Source organism: Diplotaxodon limnothrissa, linkage group LG14, assembly GCF_057381915.1.
Source record: "Diplotaxodon limnothrissa isolate DT_005_m linkage group LG14, D_limnothrissa_male_GT1.1, whole genome shotgun sequence".
Lineage (NCBI taxonomy): Eukaryota > Metazoa > Chordata > Actinopteri > Cichliformes > Cichlidae > Diplotaxodon > Diplotaxodon limnothrissa.
The window spans coordinates 14,048,194-14,076,193 of record NC_140609.1 but is presented as its reverse complement, the minus strand read 5'-3'; the positions used below and the strand labels follow the sequence as shown (position 1 = coordinate 14,076,193).

The following is a 28,000-nucleotide window of genomic DNA, read 5'->3' as shown; positions in this document are numbered from 1 at the left end:
GCAGACATTCCCACTTCAAACGGGGTGTGAAACTGCATATATATTTTATTCCAGAAAATGAACTTGAAATGCTAATCTGGCTATGAAACGATAAAAATGAGACCAGCCAAACTTTGTGCCCAGCTACATTATGTGTTGAGGGTTGCTCAGAGCTTGGTCTACCAAGATAACCCTACGCGTCCGGTAGGATCCAACAGAAAGACGCCAACTCTATTAAAATAAGAGCAAAAAAAATTTACCTGGTCAACACATTAGTTACAACTCTTCATTTGAGCTGAAGCTCTCGGAAATGAGGCCAGAACACAATCTCAGAAGGAGCAGAGGGAGAGAGAGCGAGAGGGAGAAAAAAAAAAAAAAAAAAAAAAAAAAAAAGATAATATGAGCTCATCACTACCCGCATTCAACCAACTGCAACTTTCATTTCCACAACTTGAAGCAAAGACACACTGGGGGGAGGGGGAAGCCGAACCAAATCAAAATAAAAAATTATAATAACAATGCAACACACGAACTGGGGGCGAATATAATACAGAACAGAACGCGAACAGTCGAACTGAGGGGGAGACGTGAAAACAAAGAGCTATTCTATCAAATGTGTAGAATGAGCAAAGTCTGCAAATTTGTCTGTACAAATGATCTTTGGAGCTAAAGTAAACCTAGCTTGCTCAATGGAACCCGCCCTCCCCGCTCCCCTTCCTCCCCCGTCACCCAGTGATGCTGTCCACCACTCTGGAGAGGAGACATCCCTTTTTTTTTTTTGTCTTTTTTGTCTTGTTTAAATATCACATAGCAATTTAAAATGTCACCCAGATGTTTTCATCTTTTTTAACATTACTCAACTACTGATATAAGATTTTACTCTCTTTATATTTTAAGTTCTGCGTCATGGAACACCCTTCCATTTTTCTTTTTTTTCCCCTCCTTTTTTTGAGAGACGGGGGCAGCAAATATATATTTAGAGTCTTAATTTTTCTGCAAGCTGCTTTCTCTAACAAGAAGGCTGTACATGTAGCCTTAATGTGTGTGATTACAAAAAAACTAAGGAGGAAGTCATGATTTCATCGGCTGCTGTAGAAGGCATTTTAATGTTGAGATGTGGCGAGATCAGGAAAGGTGGAAAGACTGCTGGCCCTCGCGAGCCGCAATCAACAGTTTCTCTCGCATGATCTCTATGCTGGAGTAGTCAGGCAGCTTCAGGTAGTTGACGCAGGTCATGACTGAGGGGAGGAAGTCGTCTGGATTCTCCGTCGACTCAAACGTCTTCCTCACAATTGTCAGAGGTGGGTTCAGGCTCCGGAAACCTGCCATGCAAGGGCAACAGCGGGTGAGCGCGGGGCAGACTTGCAGTACAAACACATCCGAGTTTATTTGATTAAGAGTCACATGTCAGGCTCATTAAATGGTGTGCGTGTGTGTATGATGCACCTCACCTCCGACAGGCAGTCTTGGGCTTCCTGTGACAAACTGCAGAAAGAGTCTTTGCTGTTCGGCATCGAAGCTGCTCAACACCTCAAACAGGAATCGAACTGCACGGCTGCAAAAACGGGATGAAATGGTTGAGAAAAGTTACTGTGTTACTAAAATGATCAAAAATACTCCTCTGCTTTGCAATGATGGTAAAACTGGTGCAACTAGCTGACTGCACTGTGGGTTCTGTTTACTAGAAACGAGAGTCACGATATTTCCAGTAAGAGCCAGGAATGTGGAATTGATCATGCTTTGCCACCATCAGCCAAATTCTTCGCATAAATACTGAAGAACGCTGAGATTTACAACGATCTAAAACTTAAGAGCCACAGACTGTCTCACCTGTCATGTGTGTATCCGTGATCCGGTCGACAACACTCCATCAGCGTCTTGACATCCCACGTCTCCGATTTACTGCCACACAGCAACTGGTCAAGCTAAATGTTAAAGTGAGAACGGAATGAGAAAATCCAAAACTATGAGCACAGGATTTACTTTACCAAAAGTGTAAACAACTCGTGTCTATATTTGACCCATTTTTGTCTACCCTGCATTCCTAAAAACACACCGAGTGCGGCTGTAAGCAATGCTGACACACTGTTGAAAACTGCTGAATTTCATCATTACAGATAGATTTAAAATGACTACCACGCAGTAAACAAAACAAAGTTTCTTACCTCCTCTGGGTAGAAATACTGCAGGTGATGTAACGGGAAGACCGACTCAAACCCTTCCCTAAAAGACTCAAATTGTCTGGACACTCCTTCATTTAGAGTCCAGTACACCACCAACTACAGGGACAAAGCAAAACATTAAGAACAGTGGGGACGGGGGGAGGATTGATAAAAGCGTGGGTTGTTAGAAAAACTCAAATACCCTGAGGTACTCCTCCAGGTTGTAGATTGTGACTGGGACGTCTTTGCCGCCCTTTTTCAGCTCAATATTTGGGAATCCTGGAAGGGTGAAGTCCAAACCCAGGTCCTCCAATGAGCAGCCATTCATGTTCAGGCTCTCGAGAGCCTGCTGTAGCGTCTCCCTCGTCTGATGGAAACAAACGAGGACAAACAGGTTAGCAGAGAAAAGTGAGGGAGAACTGCTCTGGGTATAAAGTATGATCTAAAGGTAAGAGACACCAAAATATGTACAAAGAAGGGGGAGCACTATCAACAGCAGTATCTCTAAGTAGGTTTAGAGGCATCGTTCCACAGAACAATACTCTGGGCTAATTTCATTAAACACAAGCTCTCTGCGCTCTACCTGTGATCGGTCTTGCTCCAGCCTCTTCTTTTGGCGGATAATATCCTCCAAGTGTTGGATTGACTTGGCAACACCGGGATCAATGTTCACCAGGTCGTGGGAGCTTATAGACATCTCATGCCGTAGCATCCACTTATAAAATGGCAGCCCCAAGGGCAGATCCAGCTAAAGACGAGGAGGAGGACAGGATCAGGTCAGAAAGTTTGTTTTAACATGTAAATGTTTACAGCCTCCGCATGCTAAACGGTGTGCAAGAGATGAAAATGGAGGCCGTTACCAGTCTGAAGTCCATTATGGCTTTAGCCATTAGCTTTCCTAAGAAACGGAACTTCATTTTGATTTTGGCTATGTGCGCTGGTTTGGTCGTCCTGCCGAAGGGAACAGCAAACAGTCCTCTGGAGCTGAACATGTACTTGGTTCCCTCTTGGTTTCCTGCAAAACAAGAAGGCGGTCACTGAAAGTTAATACAAGATACTGTAACATTAAATATGAATAAAAATGCATTTCTCGCTTCCAGTCATATCTTCTTGGGAAAACTGATCAATTAAAATCAGTGGCCCCTAAATAACGACATCCTTCAAAAACCAAACTTAAGCACTTTCATTAACGCCTGACTAATGAGATGAAGACTACCTCGATAATGAGTTTTGTATTAACAGACTCGCGTCATTTAACAACACTTTTCATCATTTCCCGCACGTCTGTTCACAGTTGCAGGATATAAGCTGGTACCTTTTGGATTGGCCAGAGTAACCTCTTCGCCTCTCCAAAGACCAAGATCGGCGCGCTGAAGCTCCTGAGACACCAGAGCGTAGAACTCCTGAGTGGGACCGAGACCTGTGCCCACCTGAAAAGGAGAGGGAAAACAAAGTCCAAACTTTCCTCCTATTTTCTTTCAGAGTTTGAGTATTCAGATACGAGAAACTTAAATACCTCATTCTCATACTGAATCTCGAGCATTGCCCTGGAGCTGCCGAGATCCTGCATCACAGACTCTGCCTGTTTTAGGAGCTCGTCGCGGTTTATCGTCCTCTGAAAACACAGCATAACAGAGGGAATCACGTGATCACATTTAGCAGGTCACACGACACAAGATGTGGATTCCAAGGTAGAAAAAGTACAGCACAATGCTTCGAAGTAACACACTGCACCTTTTTCCTGTCCAGACGTGGTGCAACTCTGCTGTCCTGAGAATCTGACTGGTTGATCTCCGGGTTTGTGTCCAACAAGCGCTGCATTGCTCTGTCACGGTCAAAGGCGGTTACATAGAATAACATCTGCCGAGTGTCAAAGGGGAAGAAGAAGGGGCTGCAGAGGAAAAGAGAGAGAAAAGTGTGTTACTACAGCCAGGCAACAACCCCAACAAATGTAATCTTGGCGTTGCAAAACAGATCACAGACTATTCTTGTGAAACTTACCAGGACTTCCCAAGCTCAATGAGCCACGTGGGGATGTTCCCAGTCATGATGACCAGAGGGTCTTGCAGCTGACGATTGGCTTTGGCTGTCAGTTTACTGTTAATGAACTCATTGGTAGAGATAATTTCCTTACACGCAGCGTTCTGTACAACAAAATAAAATATTAAAGTCAATGTTACTGGAATATTTTATGTCCCAACACAATGAACAATCCTAATTGTGTAAAGGCCTGTGAAAACATTTTCTTAAGGACGATATTTGGTGTTCAAAACTCTATCAGAAACAAACACACACTAAGTTCCTCACTGTCAGAATCCTGTCCAAAGGAGACTTACATCATACAGGTAGAACCAGTATCTACTGATGGAGTGCAGGACCCTCAGCAGCAGGATGACCTCTAAAGAAGGGTCATCAAAAGTTATGGTCTCTGGTGGCTCCGAAGTGAGGTATGTCTCTAAGGGATTGATGACGCTGGGACATACACCATCTGGGAGCAATGGGAATAGTTTTAATCAAAACATACACATTTAGATTCAGTAGAAACTGAACAATAAGACCACAGATCCGCTCACTTGCTTTTTGATTTCACAGTTAAACTTTGCAAAGGTGACATCAAATGTCAGATGTACAAGTCTGTGTGGCCTGCTTGACATTTCAATGTCAGTGACATCAAGTATTTCATAGCCAGCAGGTGAGGTTTTAATGTAAAACGAACAAAGCCTTACTCCTGAGATATCCAAAATTCTCACCATGCCACAGCTCATCCTGCTTCTTGGCGTTGCGGGGTGAGGTTTTGGTGGGAGCAGTCTGGGCTCGGCCTCTCTTGCCACCCACAGCATCTTTGCTTCCATCCTCGTCCTCCCTCACAGGCTTATACCTGTTTACAGGATAAAAGAGAAAATGGTCTCCATGCTTTAAGAAAAAAAAAAAAAAAAAAAAAACCATGTACAGTCCCAGTTTTACTTCTAAAAGGCCACAGAGAAGAATACGTCTTTGAAAAGCGGGGCATCCTGGTGTGTTGCAAGCCTCTGTAAAGGATCTTCACTGGTTTTAAGTGGCTGTTTCGTGCCTTTTCCCTGTCACTCTGACCTAGAGCAACTAAAGCAGTAAACTCCAATATTTTAAACAACAAACAATGGATTGGATTTATATAGCGCTTTTTAAGGCACCCAAAGCGCTTTACAATGCCACTATTCATTCATTCTCACATTCACACACTGGTGGAGGAGAGCTACAGTTGCCCTGGGGCAGACTGACAGAAGCGAGGCTGCCATATCGCACCATCGGCCCATCTGGCCAACACCAGTAGGCGGTAGGGTAAAGTGTCTTGCCCAAGGACACAACGACCAGGACAGAGCCCGGGTATCGAACCGGCGACCTTCCGGTTACAGATGCACTTCCCAACCCCCTGAGCCACGGTCACCCCCCCCCCCTTTAAGAGACTTTGAATCTTGATTGTCATGAGATATTTAGTTGGTATAAAAAGTGGTTATTTATACCATATTGTGTGTGTTTTGGTCCAGATGCCAGCTCGGCCAAGTGGGTTTGCCTCATCATCTGTTGACTCCCGTTCTTCTTCTGCCTGCAGACTGTACTGCCGCACAGCCTGGTACACCGTCATGTTGTACGGTAGCAGGTGGTCACCAATGTAGAACTGCAGTCTGTGACGTACGCTGCCTGAATTCAAAAACTGAGCCGCCTGAGTAATCAAGAAATCACGTAGGAGGGATTAAAAAGATGCATATCTACAGAGGATTATATAGAAGCACACGCACAACCATTATTTGGCATGAATGGAATCGCATACCAGTGATTCGTCTATTTCATCATCTGAGCCATCATCATCACTGTCTTCGTCTTCTTCCCTGATTCGGCCGTATCCTGTGGAGACAAGATTTTAAATTTACAATGCAACCTAACAGCGAGTTCTGAAAAATGGCTAACAGCTGAAAAACGTTTGGTCTCTTGGACAATGCAAAGTGCCCTGCAGTGGGGTTGAAGCACAAGTTGACATAAACATTCTGCAAATGTCTCTCACCTCTGACAACAAGATACCGCTCAATGGCTTGCACCAGAGCCAGAGGGTCGATCTTTACAGGTCCCCCTTTCCACTGTTTAACATTAGTGCAATCTGGGTGTCTCTGCAGCTGACACTTAAGCTGATGTGTGTTGAAGAACTTGAGTGCCTGAGACCCCCTGAGGAGAGAGTGGGAGATTCATATCAATTAAAAAAAAAAAAAAAAAAAAAAGAGTACACCACACCAAAATGTGCACAAACAGCTGGAAACAAAATGTACGTAAAGCCACAGACCTGCTGCCATTGCCGTTGCCACTGGGAAAATCGTGCACCTTGACAGGAAATTGCTCCATTTGGCTCAGACAACTATTCATCTTGTGCACCATGGCCAAGTAAGGTGCATTCTCAGCTAGATCCAGGCGACCTATGGGCTCCATTCCTGGAGGCTGAGACAAAATGAGGGAATTTAAAAATAAAAAGTTAGAAACAAACCCAGCAAACATGCTTCCACCATCTTCCTGTAAAACACATTTATTAGAGGAAACCGTTGATTCTAAAAACAGATCACTGCAGAACTTTCAGACTTGAGCAGAATAAGATAATTTAACAATAATATATGTTTTAGTCTCACCGGACAGCCACCGAACACATGGAGGAACCTTTTGAGCCGCACATCACGACTCAGCAATTCTCTGTCTGTGTTGGCGGTCAGGTAGACCAACAGCTGCTTCACCAGCCCACTGTGCTGGATCTCAAAAGACGACACATCAGATTCTGACACAATACTGGAGATCTCCACTAAGCACTCCATACCACCGTCCACCTGTGAAATGCATCAGATGATAAAATATTTCAGGTATGGGGTTTAACTATTGATAGTTACTTTGTACTCAACAAGTACAACTACCATCTTCTTCTTGGAATACATCTTATAACTTTAAAACCTCAAACAAACCAACCCTGTACAAGATGTTGCTAGCTGTTCAATAACTTCTTTTTCGAGGTAGCGCTCATGTTTTACCTGGAGGTTGAGTTGCTCGGTGGCTGTGCAAAGTCTCTGGAGGACATTCAGTGCAGGGTTGCTGCCATCCACATTTTCAGAGTTGAAGTAGCGCTCCACAAACTTAGTCGCTTGGTCTTTGATCCAGGCCTTAATTTTGTCTCTACAAATGACAAAATAAATAATTCACTTGTTAAGGACGATGGTTTAGCCCACGACGGGAGATTTGGATAATATAGGAGTAAAGACAAAGCTAAGCTGTCTTCGTTAACTCACAACCGTACCGGTTATTTGAAATTGAGTCCTTGGGAGGGGCCCTTGCGAGGCCACTCACTCCTGCTGTGCGCGAGGGCTCAGAGTTGGCATTGTTGGTCTGAGCACCCAGCTTGCCCCATGTCTTGGGATTGAGACTGGCCAAGAAGGATGATTTGGGTGACTGAGTACTGGTAGGGCTCTTAGCTAAAAGGAAGAACAGGAGAATTATCAACTAATAACATAAAAAATATTTGATTATTATAGATTTAGCTCATTTGGGGTTGGTTTTGGGGTTTTTTTTTTTAATAATACAAAAAAAATAAATAAAAGGATTATGACTAAACAATTCAGTGTACCAAAAGTTACTGTACACCAACAGGTTCTGATCAACACTGTAAATATTAGCCGGCAGGTATTACTTTAACACAGGGATGTCAAATGTACAGCCCTACAATTATATCCGACCCGCTAGATAATTTCATGTGTCAGTTATTAATGGTACGTTTGTACATAGGAGCCGAAACTTCAGCCCTGCTGAGAATCCATGCAGGCAGGGGGTGGGACTTTATTTTGATGGGCAATCCAACCAATCAAATGCAAAGACAGACTGGGATCATCCCATTGTGTGAAAAGGAGGAAGGGAGGTAGATGTTCCCAAGACAGCATGTGTAGTGGTGCAGACCAGCTACACAGAGAGACAGTCAGGAAATGAAGAAACGAGCACAGGCTACATGACATTAGGAGCTGGATAAAGTGATACATGCTTTTATTTTCAGCCATTTTCCATTGTGGAGGACAAAAAGTATTACATTCACAGTTCAGTGTTAAGTATTACATAAAATAAATTATATAAAGTGTCTTTGAATGGAAGAGATGCAGAAATGTCTGCATGTGGCACAGAGCCATGGCTCAGTGTTTAAATGAGTCTCACAGCTAAGGAAGTCATTTATAATTCTTAACTTCTTTGATCTGCTGCTCACCACAAGCAAGCACAAGCAGAAGTTCTAGACTTGACTGTATTTTCAAAAGTTTTACAACTTTTCCTACTAATAAAAAACCTCCCTCATGGCTATTCATACTATACAAAGTAATTGAGCAATAAACAATTAACCTGTTGAACCCCAATGCCCCCAGAGGTGAAAGGGAGAACATCTGGTTTTACTCCCAGATCTGTAATTTAATACAGATCTCAGAATCTCAGATAAAAGCCCACAAAACGGATTCAAAACCACTAAACCGCTAAAAAAACCAAATGACCAAAGAGCAGGTAAACAGATTCCGCAAAAAGATGCAAACACAAAGTGGGCTTGTTTACCCGACGGCGCGTACACAGATGTGCCCCCAGGAGCTGAAAACCGACATTTCAGAGATTCTGAAACCGCAAGTTTCGCAACCTCTGACAAAAATTCACTGAACCAGCAGCAAAAGAAGACGTTTGAAAAAACATTGTCATGAATTTTATCTTACCCTTGTATTAACAGGGAAAAAACAAAAACAACCAACCAAAACAAACAAAAGAAAAATCCACACCACACTTCCTGCACAGCTCTCTTGCTCTCAGTGTGCTTCCAGATCACTTTTCCATCAAAAATAGATGATGATATTTTTCTGCCTATTTTGCTTGCTTGTTACGCACCATTCTGCATTGTGTACAGTGTTGACAGCACCTAAGATCAAAGTGAGCTGCATGTGGCCTGCAAATGTTTGACACCCCTGCTTTAACATATGCATCAAAACAGTAACAAATGTGCAAAAAACACGTTCAAATAATATTGTCAATCTGTATAATATAATTAGTCTCATACTGATCTGAGTTCAAGAGTATGGTTCAGAACTTTTTCAACAAAATTATTGTAACATATTTGTGTCTCAAAGTGTGTCTGGGACACTCACCCTGATTGTCTACTTTATCATCATCTCTTGGTGGCGAGTACTTGGGCCTTCTAGGTCCTCTTTTAGGTAGTCGTTTCCTTTTTAAGACATCACTTAACCGCCTATGTGCAAGAGAAAGTTATTTATTTCATGCTCTTGTGGTTATTTATAAAGATATTTGCTCTTCCATTAACTACAGACATACATACATACCCTATAATGCTTTGATAAATAGTAACATGTATTAATTGCAGACAATATACATTATCTGTGCTCTGTTTACATTTTTAAGTAGTTGAGCAACTATTTGACAACAATATTTGCTCTTAATGACTTAATTACTTTGTGTTTATGAGCTTTTCTTCCAAATACACACTGGATGTTTGGCTTTGCTAAAAAAAAAAAAAAAAAAAAAAAAAAAAAAATGTATATCGTTTCCTTAGATAGCCAAACCAAAGCCACATATGGCCTCAAACTCACCCTTGAGGGCTGAGGTCCAGCGAGTCGTCCATGCTGTGCTGGAAGCTGGGTGAGCCCAGGTCAGGAGTTGTATTATTAGCAGATGTGGTGGATGCAGTGCTGATGGTGGTAGTGCAGAGACTGGCGGTGCCACTAGGGCAAGCCTTTGGAGGACTAGTGACCAAAAAGCTCTCAGACTCTGCCAAATTCTTCACTTGGTGCATGACACCTTGAAGACAAAAAGAAAGTATTGCAAAAAAAAAAAAAAAAAAAGCCTTAAAAGAAGCACAATACAGAGCTCCACGCCAGCATAGAGCTCTGGCTGAGGACTGGGACTCAATTCACATTTCAGGTAATTCAGGGAATAATGCATCAGGGGAAAAAATGCAAAGGAAACCATTAGCATCAATGCACCATTGCCACACTTGCAATATAGTAAGGTTTTAGGTAAAGTCAGCCTTAACTGTCACATTTTACTATCTTATTTAAAAAAAATCTTTGCATTTAAAGCTTTAACAATTTGCATCCACAAACATTAATTTAGCTATGACATCATACAAAAAACTAACACAAAGTGACAGCTTCAGAGCATACTTCTTTTACAAAACGCTTATACTGTCTTATTGGTGTGATGAACAGATAAGAAACCACAGTTCTCCATGGGATCATACACTACCTTCTCTTCTGAAATAAACACTGAAAACATCTGGGAGCTTCTGCATGAGGATCTCAGCCATCTGCAGTGAACCCACTACAATCTTCAAGTCCTGACTAGATAGCATGGAGGCAATGTGACTGTAGAAATAAACACAAGACAAAGGTCAATTTAATTTAAAATCCCAACATTGGCCCTGTTGTTTCTTTAAAATTCTTCCTTTCCAACATCTTTAGCCTACTGTAAGACCACAACCAGATTTAATATCAGTGCTAACAGGAGCCAGTAGCCTAGACTCTTACCTGGACACAGCATGGTTCCTCAGCACATCCTTCAGCAGCTCTGCATCAGCAAAGTAGATGATCCTGAGGATGGCTCTAAGGCACTTGTGTCTGACAGCTGGGCCAGCTGATGAGCTGTACACCTCATACAAGACCCCGAACAGAGTTTTGATAAAGCACTTTGCCAGCTCAGGGTCCTCCTTCATCAACTGGGCTCGTGCATCTTCACGACGGACCTCTTGGTGGCTGCCTAATGATAGACATGGAACGGGTCAGATTAATGCCATTAACCATATGCACTCAATAACTGCATAATGATAAAATGAAATATTTCAGGGGTCTGTAGTAGAGTATAGTAGTTGTTTAGTATATACCTCACTGTTTGGGTCATAGTTTAGTTCTCTTTTTGCTGTGGCCAATTAGGAAGCTGTAAAGCCCCCCCCCCCACACACACACACTATCCTTAAGCTATAATAACAGCAGTAGCTACAAAATTTAAGTTTAGCTAATGTGTCCGACCATACTAGCACTAGCTGAACTATTGTTATTGCCATTTTTCTGAGTAACTGTTAAGCTTACAGTGTGTACTGAAGCAAACAAATTCAATTTCAATGAAGCATACCAAACAATCTGGGGCAAATGCTCGTGCTGCTGCACCACTAAAACATTGCATTTAACAACGAAGGAATTGTTTCAGGGAATTTTTTTTGCTTTTATTTTTTGGGCCGTTAACCTGTCACTGTTAGAAATATAGCTGTGCGACTCCAAGCTGATTATAGCTACCACCCTCACAAGACAAAAAATAAATAAATCTTCATTCATTAGGCACTGAGAGCTTATTTAGATTTTCAAAGGACTTTTCCTTTTACGAGCCTAAAATAAGTCAACCCAAGGAGTTTGTTCCCATTCTATTCTCTGCTAAAATACACTCGTCTTCACACATATCTTCGTCACATATCATTAGTAAAATACCTGTGTTGGGGTTAGCAAGAGGGTTAGGTTTCCTCTGGATACCACGTGCTGTTCCTGTGTCTTCATTGATCTGCTGCATAGAGTTGAAGTCAATTGTGTATACGCGGCCGAGGGTTGACAAGCTGATCTCATCTTCCCCGTTCTGGTGGGCTGTCTGCAGAGCAAGACAACCACACCCAATATCAGTGAGAGATATACAGATCTATACCCACACATGATCCTAACACATTAAATATTCTGACACAAGGTTTAAAAGTCGACCCATTATTCATTCTTTAGTTATCCTTTATTGTAGCATCCTACTAAATCATTATAATATATTACAAAATAAATAAAATTTCAACAATGACTAAACTGATATGACATAACATAATAATAACAACACAGTAATGTGTACCTCAATAATGCGGCTGTCAATGCGGTTGTAAGGATGCCACAGTCCCCGGTCATCCCTCCACTGCCAGATTGCTCCCTCTGTTGTCTGGACACTGCCCTTCTTAAGCATTACATCAACTGCAAAGATGCCTTCTCTGGGCAAGCAGGGCATCAGCTCACTGAAAGGGAAAATACAGAGGTTACCCAATGCAACAAAAATGTTATAAACAAAAATGCCACAAAGTAATAAGCTGTTGTTTTAAGGAAGATTCCTTAAATTACATGAGAAAGATATGCACGTTTACACACACACACACACACACACACAGAGTGGTAAAACACACTGACGCCCATAGTTTTGATAAACTATGTGCAGCAAACAAAATAAAAACATTGCTCAGGTGTCTGTATGTCTGCTAGTCTTTAATTTTTGCCACACTGCCCAGTGTGACCTTAACAATACCATATGAGTGAGGTCAGCTCGTAGAGCTCCTGGGGGCTCCGGGGTACCAGTTCAATCTGTTCCTGGCAGCTGCCATTTGACGCTCCACACAAAAGGAAACGCAGAGTTTCTGCTATGTCTAATTAGAAGAGAAAAAAAGATAAAAACAAACATTTTCTCTGTTAAGTGTTATGTTTCAAGTTCATACACACCATAATAACACTACTGATAAAAATAAATCAATGGGTTGCGCAATGAATAAAATTAATTAATTTCAAGACATGGCAATTCTTTTTAAATCATTTACAAAGAGCCATAGGACTGCAAACGTTCACAAAAATAGCATTAAGTACATGTTTAGTGTCACATCTGTTTGGTTTGCTGGCAAATAAAGACTGCAAGTTCACAAGATGAGAAACAGCAAATGAAAAGCTTTATCATGTAGGTTGATGTAGCTGTTAGCAGGACCACTATTGACAGGCAGTCATAATTTGGATTTCAGTAATTTTGTGGGGGGAAACAAGTTACCAAACTGTATCTAGTAACTAGCACGTCTTAAATCTATTAAAAATATGCTATCCCGTAAAGTAAATACACTGTAAAACCAAAAAGGAAAAAGCCAATACTGTCAGGGGGCCTACTAATGTGTGGCCTATGTGCAAATGTTACTCACTCTGTTTCATAAGCTGGACTGCCAGGCATGGACAGTTGGAGCACATAAGTGAAAACATGCGCACAACCATGATGAACATCCCCGAGCTGAGCACAGGAGGAGTCACTACCAACAGCTGCTGGATGTTTGTCAACAGGTCCCTTGATGCCACCTCCTGCAACAGGTTCTGTTGATTTGAACGGAGATGCATAAATGTACATTAAGAGGGCATGTGGACTACAAATCTCTAAATGGCAAGAAACAACTGAAACAGCAAACATGGTCTACCAAAAACAAACTGAGGTACAGACCTCTTCATGCTGAAAGTTGTCCACCAGTCTGGCGAAACAGAGACAAGTACTTTCAACTGACTTCTTATCCTAAAAAAGGCAAGAGAATAAATGGTGGATAAGTAAAAGATTTACCACATTAAATAAATGACCTCACTGCTTGACCCAAATCAGACGTAATGTACCGTTGTTGCTAATGTCAGATCAGTATCCTTTATATGAAAACTGTACCTGATGAGTAAGTCTCTGAGTCAACAGTGGCAGAGAGTCAGCAACAAAGTGGAACTCATCTGGAGTAATGCTCTGGCAGCAGTTGGCTGCAATAGCCAAGGCATTCCTCTGAGCATTAATGCTAAAGAACTCCAGGTACAGGAGGCAGTCAGCAAGCCCACCCTATAAGGGATGACAGGTGAGGATCATTACGACTAAATGCGGCTAGCAGAGAAAAGACAAATTAATGGCACAACAAAAAGACAGCGTAACACTTACGGCCTGCAAAATGGCTTTGCTGTGTCGCCTTGACAACATCTCCAAGGCAGTCAGGGCCTGCTCTGCTACGTCAATGAACTGAATCACCTGAAGCTGCAGACAAGAAAGTCGAACAATCCATTAGCATATGAGAAGGTCACTGTTATGAATTAACAAGTGATTACTGACAGAAAGTGCCATGCTTTACCTTCTCCAGGAAGACAGGAATGGCATCGACCACCACAGCAGAAGATCGAGGGAGGGCCTCCATCATGTAAGTGAGTGCACGCGAGGCATGGTTCATCTGAATGCACAGAGCAATGATGTGAAGATAATCAGTTGCATGACCCCCCCCAAACAAAAAGTAAATAAACCAACGACATTTACAATAACAGAAGCCAGTCATACTCACAATATCAAAGTTATGCTCCATTTGTAACAGTGTAATCTGCGAAAGAGCAAGCAGTTACATGGAATTAAATAGCATACATGTGAAAAAATAAAAAGTAACTGATTTTCTGTCAACCAATATTTACATTACACATAACTGTGGGAGGAATTTTTCCCTGTAAAACAATGAATAGGTGAGACACTGCTTCAAAACCAGGAAACAGGGCTGTGGAGTACAGGAAGCTAAACAGCCAAAGAAAATAGGACTTACCAAGGCAGGAACGACACTTTTCACAGGAAATCCACCAAGTGTTTCCTCATTGCCCATCACAAGCAACTGGCACATTTCTATTGCGGCTTGGAGTTGCTGAGACTCGTCACCTGTGGCCTGGAGGCCTTGCAGAAGCTGTTGAGCCTTGGAACCTGAAAACAAGGGAGCGATTTTTTTTTTTTTTATTAAAATATTTTGAGTGCAACAAGAACGCTGATGTCAATGTTAGAAGACATTACTCACTGGCTCCACTGCCTATGGTCCTGTGAAAGAGTTGAGACATGCGGGGTCCCAGGGGCCCAAAAAGATGTGGAGGGAGACCTCTGGCCTCTAGTAGAGCTAAAGGACATACAAAGCTTTATGTATTAAAAGGTCAAATATTTTTTGTAATATGAGAAATCTCTAAGGTGGTTTTAACATACCTTGAAGCCTTCCCATTTCAGAATCATCAGACTCACTCTCACCAGAGGTGGTCATGCCCACTGCTCCAGCAACCGAGCTTGACGCTGGAAATAAACCGTAAAAATTCATATTTTAATTTTTTTTTATTGAAGTGAAAACAATGTATCAAATGGCCATAATTGTGTTAAGTTTTCATCTTCACATAAATGAATGGAAATCTGAATCATCTTAAGATAAGATAGAACTTTATTAATCCCTCGGGTGGGTTCCTCTGGGAAATTCGACTTCCAAAAAGCACAGCACCGACAGAAGTTACAGAATACAGAGACAAATATAAATAAAATATACGAAGGGGATAAATAGAATAAATAGGAATAAAAATACAAGTGAATTGCACATTTCAAGTATTTAGGTCTATTGCACCATTGACTATTTACAAAAAGTATTGCACAAGGTATTGTACAGTGAGGTGAAGAGGCACTACAGCTTAGTCGTTCCCCCCTCCTTTGTCCTCCTGTTTCTCCTCCCTCTCCCCTCCAGAGAGGAGTTAAACAGTTTGATGGCGTGTGGGACAAAGGAGTTTTTAAGTCTTAAGCTTAATTGAATAATGAAGTGAATAATTAACTGACATTTTCAAACTGCAATGTGAGTTATTATAAAAACATGGTGTTAGTTAGTCCGACTTTTCTAGTCTATAATTATGAGAAAGATCGGAGCAGAAATCTTAGTAGTTCACCTTTTACTTTAGAAAAACCTCTTAGTACATGTTCAGCTACACCCCAATCACACATCATTCCAACATTTGAGTTATTTCTGGTTGCAATAAGTAATCTTAATTTGTTAGCGAAAGTACCTGAAGCCCCTTGTGATGCATCATCAGTGCGAGCGGCTGATGAGTTGGCCCCATCTTGGTTGTTGTCGGAGTCGGCCATTTTCTCCTGTCGGCGAGCGTCGGCTGCCCCGCGCTTGCCCAGGCCTGAGCCCCGCCGACTGTTACATGCGTACAAAGAGACTCTGATTATTATACTTTTATAGTGTCAAACTCCAATGCATTCTGTATCATACGAATACATAGCAGTGGTTCCCTTGGCTAGTGATTCTACTATGGTAAATTTGGATCATGCAACTGAAACAGAGGCTTCCATGCATAGTTATTGCCCTTTTATCAAATGCACGTTAGAAGTTTTCATGTTAAACTCATGGGCATACTGCCAACCATGTACATTGTGCAGGATTGTTGTGCCACCTCATGTTGTAAAGGGTGGTAAAATAAATTGGGGTCAGTTGGTCTGATCTATAAACACAATGAAATACCAGTTTGTACCTTCTGTGATGGAGACATTTTTCCCCAAAATGCCAATTTGCAGACCTAAATATTGATTATTTAAGGCCACTCAGCTGATACAAGCTGCTAACCCGTTCAGCTTAAATGAACTCTAAACAAACACAATGACAGCATTTGCACAAAATCGTTTCAGCCTTGATGTTTGTTGTTTTTTTGTTTTTTTACTGAAATCGTAACAACAGACTTTGAGTAGTTTTTTTCTGTTTTGATGAGAAGTGGCTTCACATCCAGTTCAGTCTGGGTGGAGCTCTGCTACTGACAGACACTGGAGCTGATGAGGCGTGTGCTTTAAAATAAAATATCATTAGACCAAGCAGATTTTAAAATGGCAACATTGGTGTAACATCATGAAATAAAGCAAGGGATCTTTAAGTTTTCATCTTTTGTTATTTAAAAGTTTTAATATGCAAACTGATAAAAAGTTTAAACTCAACCCTTTGGCCACCCATCTGAATAAAGCAGTCACACTAGCAAAAAAGGCATCAGTTAGGTCCCAGTAGACTACAACCAAGAGTTTAATATATGTAAGCTAAGGTGTTTGGGTGAGTTGAGTCCAATGAATGAAAAAAAAAAAAAAGAAAAAAAAAAGTTTAGCAACTACTTACCATGATTAGTCATTACCGTAATATAGTAAACATTCCAACCTTAAAGAGGACATGAAACACTACATATATAAAGGCTAATTTACATCATGGAGCCCTGCTCTCAAAAACTGAAATAGATACAATGTAGACCTAGATATAACATAACATAGATACACTGTCTGTGAACTGATTGCATCATCTAGGGGCTGTACAAGTGATTTTTTTTTTTTAGTTTTAGTGTCCTTATTCTCACGAAGGTTTCTGTCTCTGGTTAGCTAACATAAACTAATAGAAGTCTATTAGCCGCAAACCAGCCGACCAACCACATGACCCAGCGTTCTGTCCTGACAGAACATGGCACTACACATGTTCTCAAATCTTTAAGCGCTTATTTCTTAAATTCAGCTTCACAGACAGCATCACATTTGTCAATTTTTGAGAGCAGGACTCCAGGATGTAAATTATCTTTTATATTTTTAAGAGTTTAATGTCCTATTGGGGAAATAGAAAAGAAACAGAGGCGGTAGAAGAAATGGCATAAACTAGCAGATGTGTGTTTTGTTTTTTTTAGTAAAGCCTATTCTGAAATGCCAACTACTGTTGGCGTTTGGCACCTTAGCCTCTGTGAGAGTTCTGCAGGTGCAGACAGAGGCACAAAGAGGTCCAAGCAGCACAATCCTTGGTCTGCTTTGGGCGATCTACAGGAAGAACTTTGTAGGACAAAAGGTACCAACCAACACTTGACCATAAGTGGACCAGGTGAGGGACCCTCAGAGACAAAGGCACAGAAAGGCCACCACTAATGATCTGTCTGCAGATAACCTTTATAGACCAACTTCTAGACAGATATTCCTGACCAAAAGGCTCTTTTCATCATTCTGGCTTAAGAGAAAAGACTGACAGCACAGCACTAGGTCTCATCATTAAAATTAGACTGCAATCATTTTAGATGCTGAATAAATCATGAATATGCATTTCTTAACTTTAGTATAGCTTCAATGATGTGCACATTCCTTAAAAATAAATATCCAGAAGTAACATGCATTTTTGTTTTTTGTCACTGTAGTGTACCTGGTGCTGGCACAGGAGCCCGTGGTCTTCTGGCGTGTGCTCCGCCGAAAGTTGGGGAGCTCTGCTGGAGGAGACTCGCTGCGCTTCTTAGTGGATTTTCTCAAACCTAAAATAGAAAACAGTGATTATAACTTTTGGACTGGGCCCCAACAGTGGCATCAAATTCTTTCATTTAAAAACATCTTCTACAGGAGGTGAATCAAATTTTTTAATTAACCCTTTAAGACCTACCATAGAACCAAGTCCACCAGAGCTGATATTATATTTTTACATGCTGTAGTGCCATTTTGGGAGCATTTCAAGTTGATATACATCAATACAACCATTATAGCCCAGATTTTAATAATATGTCTGCATTAAGTGCATAGTAATTATATAAATTGCAAAAAAGTGCAATAACCTACAAAAAAATTGAAAATCATTTTTGTTTTTTTAAACATATTTCTAGTTAGAGAAATTTAAGAGGCCTATCTCTAAAAATTGTAAATACAAAAAAGTTGCACAAAATAGATTCCCACCACAGGAAATTTATTTTGTGTCTTCATAGTTTTATTTTTACTGCAGGAAAAACGAAAATAAATATTATAATGCAAATTTGCAAAAAAGCAGCATATGCATCAAAATAAACTATTTCCAGCAGTGCAATATGAGTCCTAAGCATCCCAGAAACTACACAGAAAGTTATAAAGTCAAACATAACTTTTAAAAACACCAGTAAAGGCTCATGAGGCCCAGATGGTAAAAAACTACATTTCCGTGAAAATGACGTCACTTCTGGTTTCGGGCAGGTAATGGCGGACGTGAAAGTTCGCTCTGACGTCTATTCCAACGTAGGAAGTGTTATGAACAGCTGATCGGATTGGCAAAGCGTGTTTGTGGAATATTATGTTTTTGTTGCTGCAAGCGCTTTTTATGCACTTTTTGCAAAGCTATATGTGGAAGGAAACCGTGACTTAGGACAAGCTGATGGCATAAGATGTAAGTACAACTCCTCCGGTTTCATATGCAAAAAAAATTATTGCGCTAGCTCACGTGGTTGCAGTGCTACCGGGATTTAAAAATAGTTACGCAAAACAGAGCGTGCCCGCTCCGACCGGTTTTAAAGGGTTAATTATTCAATAGTAAAACATGTAAGAAGTTTGGGCTGTGGAAGAAAACAGAAAACATGCCACTACATTAGGTTTATGGTTAAAAATCTGTGAAAACACAGTCAACACATAAAAGCAAAGACTGATGCTATAGTAAAGGCCCACTGGTGTTGCCTGTGTAGAGCCCTGCACCACAGACCAGTGAGTATTAATAGCAACACCTATGGCACTATGACAAGACAACCTTCATGCTAGGTCTGTGACTCATAATTCAGTAGCATAAAAATAAATATTAACAGAGTTAAAACCAAATGAATTAAACATTAAAAATTGACTTCTGGACTTCATTTGACCTCATCTTCATGTCCCACTTGCTACTGATTTACAACATGTCAAACATAAAGGTCCATCAGACTTATTTCAGTAAGTCTTCCAGGGGGGTAATTCACTAAAAGCACATACTTGTCCTATGACACAGGCTGCTGTAACGTGACTAATTTAATATGATCAAAATGTTCTTTCGCACTGAAAAGCACACAAAAACATGCTGCAGCACTGTACATGCTTACTCACCATTACAGCATAAAGTAACAGAATCTGTGTATTAAAAGGCAGAGGCGGACAGATATGGATATGGCAGGAGAGATGAAGTACTTTCCTTTTGACAGAACCAGCTCATGATTCCTTCCCTGCCCTCAAACATAACTCTGGTCAGCTGGTGGGCCAACACACCAAAGCCTACGAAGGAGGGGTCTCTATTTGGGCCATAGCCCATGGAACAGAGCTGACTTCAGTTACTATCCTTTCACCCATCTAGAACAGACTGACCCCACACTGACCCCTCTGAGTTCAAACTCACTTCACCAGACATACCAGATTTTCACTAATACATTTGTGCAAATGGTCTATATAGGCTATCAGACAAGCTGGATACTAGAGCCAATGTCTTCCTAGAAGCAACTCTTGCAACTCTGTGGCCATTTTGGCAACACCTTGAGGCAGTTAAATGAAGTCCTTATGTAAATGATTGGAGAGAAAGCCTGAGTATAAATTTTGATGGTCACCGGGACACAAAAACTCACCAAATATAATTATTAGCTAAACCTCATTTAAGTAGTACTTTTATTACATATACACAACATGGTTGTCACAATACTGGAATTTCAAACTTGTCAATACCCAGGAAGATACGCAAAGCCATTTTTGGTGCCATGGGGGCGGGGGCTGCTCCTGTATCTAAGTACTAGTAGCCATAGCTACTAGCTGCGTTCACTTTATCAAGGAAGTTAGATGCCTTTGTTTTGCTAACAAGGTAAAGCTATACCACACCAGCAGCAATAATATGCAAGGCCCATTTTTCTTTAGCTTCGAACCACTCCTGCAGCACTTACAGGTAGTTTTGTCAGTACTGTATGTGACTTATTAATCGAGTAAAAATACACAACAGTTCACAGGGCTCTAGAATGTGACCAAATTTTTCAATGGTGTGACTAAAAAAATAAAAAAATAAAAAATAAAATCTTAGGTCGCACTGGTGCGACCAACTGTTCAAGTAACAAAAAAAACAAAAAAAAAAACAAAAACAAAAAAAACACCACACTTCATGCACAGCTCTCTCTCTTTTAAGAACAGTTTCCCGTCTCAAATCTCTGTTTTTGGCATTATTCATTCGCTTATTACCCACCAGTCTACCGTTGTTTACAGCGCTGTCGGCAGCTGTGGGGTTTTTTTTTGTTTTTACTTAAATGTCCTCGGACAGGAAAGCCTAATTTCTGCTGCCCAATACTGAAGAAATTTAAAGAAATTATGCAAAATTGGAGAATACTGCAGAATATTTTTAAGATTATATGCTATAAAAAGCCAGGCCAGGAAGTTTTATTCTCAGTTACTGAATAAAACACAAAGGCATCTGCTGTGATGCTCACAATTCTGATGAAGTCTCACAAGTATCATTACTGACTGTCTGAGGCAAAATTGAATCGAATCGAAACCTTGTGAATCGGAATCTAATAGATTATAGAAATCAGTGACGATACCCAGCCCTAGTGAGTAGCCTAGGCCCGACAGAAGTGGATGTAGAGCTATGGGTAATAAGAAAAGATGAAAATAACTATTGATAACTTTTTTGTTAAGTTAAACCCTGATCCGTCTGAAATTCATAGCCAGTGCTCTGACACGGAGTCATCAATCTCTGAATGCTGAAAAATCACAGTGTATCCAGAAAATACATTATATGTCATGATAAATGCACTGCCTAAGTGTCCCCTCTCCCCACTGCGCCATCGGCCCCTCTGGCCAACACCAGTAGGCGGTAGGGTAAAGTGTCTTGCCCAAGGACACAACGACCAGGCCAGAGAGCCCAGGGATCGAACCGGCGACCTTCCGGTTACAGATGCGCTTCCATCAAGTTTAACATTGTCTACAATATTGCCAAGGAGTGCCAAAGCACTTCAAGCACAAGATTGTTATTTAATCATTTACAAATGAATATTGTCTGTATGGACAGCAATTTACCCCCCAAATAAGTGCACATGTAAAACTGCGCTGTTAAGTGATGCGGTTGAAAAATTTGGGTGCGCCTAACCTTTGTGCTGGTGCTCCTAAGAAAAAAAAATTTAGGCGCACCAGTGCAACCATGGCAAAACGTTAGTCTAGAGCCCTGGTTCAGGACAGAGTACATGTTTTACAGTTTTACTACACTGCTGCCATGTTGAATTGTTAAGTCAAGATTAACAGGCCTGTTCCAAGTTTTAGAAATATAAATCCAAACTGAGGCAGTATTCCAGCTGATAATTCAAATTTGGAATACGGGATTTTTGACTTCCCACTTGAAATAAAACGCAGCAAGAAGGGCATCCGTTGTGCCCTTCTTTATCTGGCCTTGTGACCCTCGACTCTTTGTGTCTACCTAACGTTAATGTGTGCGCCAGCGTTAGCTCCAATATTCATGATAACCGTTTTTAATACTGTTGTTGAAACTACTGACCTCTTGAATTTCCTCTTAAAGTGCTGTTCTGTGTTGTGAATGTCAATTGAGGAGAAAAAACTTCATGCAAATTCATGTTATAGATATGATAAGCCACAAAAAGTAAAACAAAAAATAATAATACACTGACCTCTCTTCTATGATAACTAAAGACATGTTTGCCACAATATAGCTGAAACTGTTGTGAACTTCTGCAGCACACATGCAAAGGTGGAGCAATGTGTTTCCCATTTCAGATACTTGCTCTTTTGGGGGAGGGGCAAGAGAACCAGCTTTAGTGTACTGTGCTAAAACTCAAAACATCTGCATTCATAGTAATTTACAGAGCAGTAACTGACTATACTAAGTTTACAGGACTACCACGATATAGACCATGTTACAAAAAGTCTTGTTTACTGCTGATTGAGCCTGCCATACCTGTGAAATCACTGACAACTGAATGACCACCAGTATTTATACATCTCCGGTTTCAGGCTACTGGTACTTATGCCTGAAATATGAACCAGCTCTGTGCAGTCCACACTCAACATGTGTACATGAGACATCCTAGTCAAGACACAAACTTTTTTTATACACACTGTGTTACAGTGTCACCAACTGTACTTATAAATCATAAATATATGAATTACACTAATGTCTGCATATGGGCCTTTTTGAATGTTTTCTCTGCACAATTTTATCTGAAGTTAAAATCATGTGTATGCTTTACCAGTTATGCTGGAATATGTCTAATACAAAAACAAATACATTTATTCCCAGCAGTTCAGAATAAGGTTTTGTATCTCATGATGTAACACTTAATCCCTGGAAAATAACACCTCAATTCAAATATCAAAGACCAATGTGCCAAAAGATAAAAACAAACAAATAAGAAAAATAAACCCACAAGCCAAATCCTAACCCTCTTTATAGTATTAAGTTCAATGGAAAGAAAAATTAAAGGAGAGCTCTATTTAAAAAAACAACAACAACAACAACAACAACAAAAAAAAAAAAAAAAACAACAACTTCCCTCCGTGATAGTCAACTATTCTGAACAATAGAAAAAATATAAAAACAAATATGAAAGAAAAATTTCTGAAGTACAAATGCTGTCCTCATAGAGCTAATAATGCAGACGTACACAGTAAATGTAACTTACTTGCTAGCTTAGCTTGTAATCCTGATGGCCCAGGTTTGGAGGTCTCAGTTTTGGATGATCCAGGCAAGGACAGTTTGGGTTTTGGCAGATTGACTTTGGGGTTGAAGCGAGCTGCCCACTCAAATTTTGAAGAGCTGGCAGCTTTGGCCTGCTCTTTGTCACGTGTACTACGGCGTGGAGAGGGGCTAGATGCTGAGCGGGAGCGACGTGCCTTGGACTGGTCTTTTCCTTGTTTGACTCGGGCGCCTTGGGTGGTGGTGCTGTTGGTGCCTGTGGTAGAGGAAGAGGTGGAGGCAGAGGAGGAGGAGGAGTCTGTCACGTTGCTACACCCAGCTTTGGCTGAGGCGGCCGATTTAGACGCCAGCTTGGTGGGTTTTGCAGTTCTGCCCTCGGTACGATTGGGGAGGGACCCAGCGGTGCTACTAAGACCGGGGAGAGAGTCTGCTTTTTTCCGTTTTTGGATTGGCGAGGCCCCAGCGGCCACACTCTTCTTGCTCTGGCCTCGACCTGACGATGCAGGCAATTCTGAAGTAAGTGATCTCTTCTTGGACTTAACTGGGCCTTTCTTGGTCTCTGAGGTATTGTCTCGGGGTGATGGGAGTGATTTCGGCTTCTTGGCAGGGGTTGGGCCAAAGGTACTGATTTGGTCAGGAGCTTCACTTCGCTTCAGCCCTCGGTTGCCTTCACTCTTAGATTGGTGGCCTGGTCGCTCTTGTTCAGATGTTCCTGCAGCCTCTGGGTCGTCTTGCAATACAAATGAAGCCACGGACAGAGTAAGACCGCTTCTGTTAGGGTGGAAAAGACACAGAAGTCCATCTTAGAAGATTTATGAATCCTAAAAAGCAGAGCATTGCAATGCCACATTCACTGCCCTTTTTTTTTCAGATTTTGATCAAAGTCCAAAAGGACAAAAAAAATGCATGACCCTATTTACACACACATACACACTAAGCACCAAGTAGAAAACACAGGTACCTTCTTGAGCTGTGCCCTCTGGACTGGCCAGTGGCTGAGCTGGCTGTGGCTTTGGGAGCCTTAGAATTAGGTCTTCTACTTTCAGGTGGGGAATTTGCTTTATGTTTTACCTGCTCTGACTGCAACCTGTAAGGTTGGAAATTAAAGAGCACGTAACAGTGTGGGTGTCTGTGATTAAGTTACTTATAAAGAGACTTGATCAATCTCCAAATCATTTTGCCTGTCTCCCTCTGCATATAATCTGGCCATTATCACGTCTGGAGATTAATGAAAAATAAAGCTAAAAGAGGGTTAATTACAGACTATGACAAAAGAACAAAGATAAGCTTTTCCTTTGATTACATAGGACAATTTTACCATTCAGCAAGTTTAAATACCAATTAACTACAAAGAGACACAACCCAAATACAAATTCCCCTCTACGAAACATCATTTCATCTATTGCTCTTTCAAGAAAGGTTCAACAACTGCTGCCCACAAACTACGGCTGCCTTTTAAATATTCTGATTTTAACTGGACAGTAAGGATGCAGATACACTCACCTTCCAGCAACTGTGTGGTCTTGTGGCTGGGCCGCAGCAGTGTTCCTCTGTGAACGGCGCAGTGACCCCCCTGGATTGGAATTAGGCCGGTTGGACATTGGCACCTCTCTCCTGAAGGGACATACCCTTTCTAGACACTACCATTCACTGTAATAAAGGAAAAAGAGACCACAAAAGAACATTAACAAAATACAAAGACCACCCTTAAACCTGCACCCTCTCACCATCACCACCAAGTTGTCTGTGGTTTAAAATAAGCTGCCGTCTATTGAGATTGCGTATCATTGAACCACAGGTTCACCACTCTGGCCCCTTTGAGATGATCAGTGGCAAAACTTTCTCAAGACTGTACATGAAGATACAACATCTGGGTGGGGGTTGGCAGCAACACCACATGCTAGTAACTACATCCCCTCACAGCTGAAAATCAAAAATGGGGAACTAAGAACTTTTAAAGACTTTATGCTAACTATATTACTGTGGCCCAATATGACCCGTTAAAAATAACTAAATCATAGCACAGAGCACAGTTCGTGTTCCTAATCTCTCAATAACAGTCATAACAAAATGTATACTTCTCTGAATAACATTCAGTAAAATACAGCAGTGCTGTTAATATTAAACCTTACTGCCAATATCAAATTTTACTGAAATGTTTTAGTTTTTCCCCCTCCCTGTGCTCCATGAATATCATCAAGTACCCTACTTACGCACAGTATAATACATTTTTACACATTGGTACCTTTAAATCTTTGTCAGAAAGCACTACTGGAACCTTTTCACATACTTAAAATCATCAAAAGGATCATTTTACAATTTCCTTACAACAGCAAAAGATTCCTTTGTGTATTATTAACCAAGGTCACAGCCTAATTAAAATAAACATACAATACGGTAGACTATAATTTAATTCTTTTCTGGTTTCAGTTTAAGTCCTAAACTAACTGCCAACAGCAATTATGCTTCAAAATGACTACAGCATTGTATAAAATTTATATATCTGATCCAGTGTGCTTAGTGTTAGGGGTGCAGTACAATCTTAACAGTTTAATTGATCAGAATAGTACAGAAGTTTTCTTTTTAACATTAGAAGTGAATGCATGTATCTAACTCACAGGAGTCAATAAAGTGACAGTACTGATAAGACAATTGATTAACTTGATCTAAACACATACAGGAAGATGATTTCATTATTTGCTAGACAAAAACCATTGAATCCCTAAATAAATATGTTTTTAATTTTCTTTTCAAAAGCATCTGACTATTTAAGTCACAAGTTAAACTATGATATCACGGATACTGATGATAAAAATACGCCACACTTGCCAAGCTCACTGGGCCATGTTAGGCCTGCACTGACAGTGCATCCTAGTCTTTGTTATTCGTCCATTCTGACAACTGGTGTTCCCCACTAGAGTATAATGGTATTAGTTAAGCTCATCAAATGATTTACAGCCTCACATAGACCATCGACCCAGTTTATTTTACCACATAACTAAAACAAGAACTGAAGTGTCCGATTTTTTTATACCCATGATTTACAGAGGCCTATATTTCTGACGTAGTTGTCCACCACCGACTAACGCTAGCATGTTTAGCCACTTAATATCCTAGCAAGCCCCATACATTTTAACAATACCTCCATCGTATCGGTTTATTTATACAGAAAAGCTTCACACATCCAAAAGCGAAGCTTGTGGCGTTTACATCTTGAATCTAAAAAAGAGAAAACGCTAGAAGACTTGCTAACTGCGGACCAGCAGTTAGTTAAAGTTACGCTGGCTAACGTAGCAACGGTTACACTGAAATGCGTAGTTGGCGTGCCGGTGTGTCAACCTATTCAGCTAGTACCCTAGCCAAACAAATTGTCACATTTGAGAAGCTAGCTTGTTTGGGTTACGAAACGACATAATGCTTACTAAATGGCAAATACGCCCCTCCAACTGGCGAATAACGATCGGGTTCATCCGAAATTAGCTTCACGTCGAAAAAAGGCAACATCGACAAGACCCGTCTTTCGACAGCGGTTTAATGTAATAAAGCTAGCAGGCTACAAGTAAACTAACGCAAGCTAAGTTGGCAGTCAGATTGCCAGGACACACAGCTCTGTGTACGTGTACGTGTGTGTGTGTTGTGGTGGTGGGGGCTGACAATCAAGTTTAGAGAAAAGAGAAATACGTTTGTGTTTCGTAAGCAAGCTCACCGTCTACGATTGATGGGGGTAAATAAATCCAAAATACACAACTGTCACCTAGACATGTAACGACGCTGATACAGTTCTACACTCTCCATGCAATTGTCAGCGCGAATTGTTATGTACAGACAGACTCCCAACTAATGTTGGTAAGCTATAAGGATGGCTAACAATATTTTCTGAGCTGACTTAAGGCCAGTGCCTCCCTCTCACTACTACAGCGCTGGCTAGCCTTTTAGCTACTGTTAGCCAGGAAGACAAGTTGACCACTAACAAACAGCGTGCCAACACAGCGCATGGTTCTTGTTAAGACTTGGGTAAATGGGACACACAACGCCAAACAACTCATTCAACTACCGTTAAAGTACCTTGCTCAGAATTCAAAGCGTCACGGCTAGGTTATCATTAGCAAGCTAATACTAGCCTAGCCACAGCGAGGGTTTCTTCAATGACCGTTCTCTCGCAAACAGTAAGCTGACAAAAAAAATAAATAAACAGCCGGCTATTGGCTTTAAAATACCTCGCTGTTTTCAATTAAGCTGGGAGCCGAGGTAACACCACATTACTAACCCCGTCGAGACCGAATTAGCAGCTACAGGACTGTCGCGCAGCTTACGATGTTTAATCAAACAAGAGCGTTATAGCTGTTACCAGCTAACCTTGGCATGCCAGCTAATTAACGTTAGCGAGCCTTGTTGTCGATGGCTAACATTTTGCCAGCTCGACAGGATGGTTAAAATGATTTGTGTTGAAAACAGCGTTTTTGGCAACACCGCACCAATTCAGTGTTTATGATAAAGTTTTGATCAAAATTTCCCAAACATTAACAAGTTGTCTAGCTAGCAGTTAGCAAGTAAACGCTAACTAGCAAAAAGAAATGGCCCCTGATACCTTTAGACACAAAAAAAACAGGAAAGCAGGACCGGGATTCGAGTTATTTTCGCAACACCCATTCTTCCGATGTATTTCGAGGTTAAATACTGTCAAAATCCCAAAAGACTACAGGTTTAAATGTCAGTGAAAATGTCTACCTTTTGGTATAATGTTGTTACCTATTTGTTCCAGTGTTGTAGTTGTAACAGACAGTGCACCAGCTCCTCTTTTCTCTCTACCACTGCTAGTTTCACATCA

The 28,000-nt window shown here is 41.0% G+C and overlaps 1 protein-coding gene across 3 annotated transcripts; it reads right to left on the bottom strand.

The window, feature by feature from the left end:
* On the bottom strand, positions 1 to 27,995 carry trip12 (thyroid hormone receptor interactor 12). Of its 3 annotated transcripts, none has more exons than XM_085371749.1 (42): positions 27,901 to 27,995; positions 24,676 to 24,822; positions 24,134 to 24,259; positions 23,159 to 23,943; positions 17,944 to 18,049; positions 15,797 to 15,933; positions 14,964 to 15,047; positions 14,785 to 14,880; positions 14,542 to 14,693; positions 14,293 to 14,328; positions 14,089 to 14,184; positions 13,902 to 13,994; positions 13,644 to 13,805; positions 13,434 to 13,502; positions 13,144 to 13,309; positions 12,492 to 12,609; positions 12,051 to 12,207; positions 11,654 to 11,807; positions 10,703 to 10,931; positions 10,422 to 10,540; positions 9,767 to 9,974; positions 9,308 to 9,408; positions 7,444 to 7,618; positions 7,181 to 7,322; positions 6,791 to 6,982; positions 6,454 to 6,605; positions 6,181 to 6,338; positions 5,950 to 6,023; positions 5,642 to 5,841; positions 4,892 to 5,019; positions 4,478 to 4,629; positions 4,143 to 4,285; positions 3,876 to 4,032; positions 3,658 to 3,756; positions 3,457 to 3,571; positions 3,002 to 3,156; positions 2,725 to 2,889; positions 2,344 to 2,508; positions 2,145 to 2,258; positions 1,810 to 1,904; positions 1,431 to 1,534; positions 1 to 1,301 (listed from the first exon to the last, which is right to left on the bottom strand). In XM_085371749.1, exons 2-42 carry the CDS (start codon positions 24,771 to 24,773, stop codon positions 1,105 to 1,107), a joined length of 6,174 nt encoding a protein of 2,057 aa, XP_085227875.1. In that variant the 5' UTR covers positions 24,774 to 24,822; positions 27,901 to 27,995; the 3' UTR covers positions 1 to 1,104. The 3 variants fall into 3 exon arrangements, with proteins under 3 accessions (XP_085227875.1, XP_085227874.1, XP_085227877.1); XM_085371748.1 differs by having other exon boundaries at positions 27,922 to 27,995; XM_085371751.1 differs by lacking the exon at positions 24,134 to 24,259 and having other exon boundaries at positions 27,922 to 27,995.
* Positions 27,996 to 28,000: the final 5 nt, after the last annotated feature.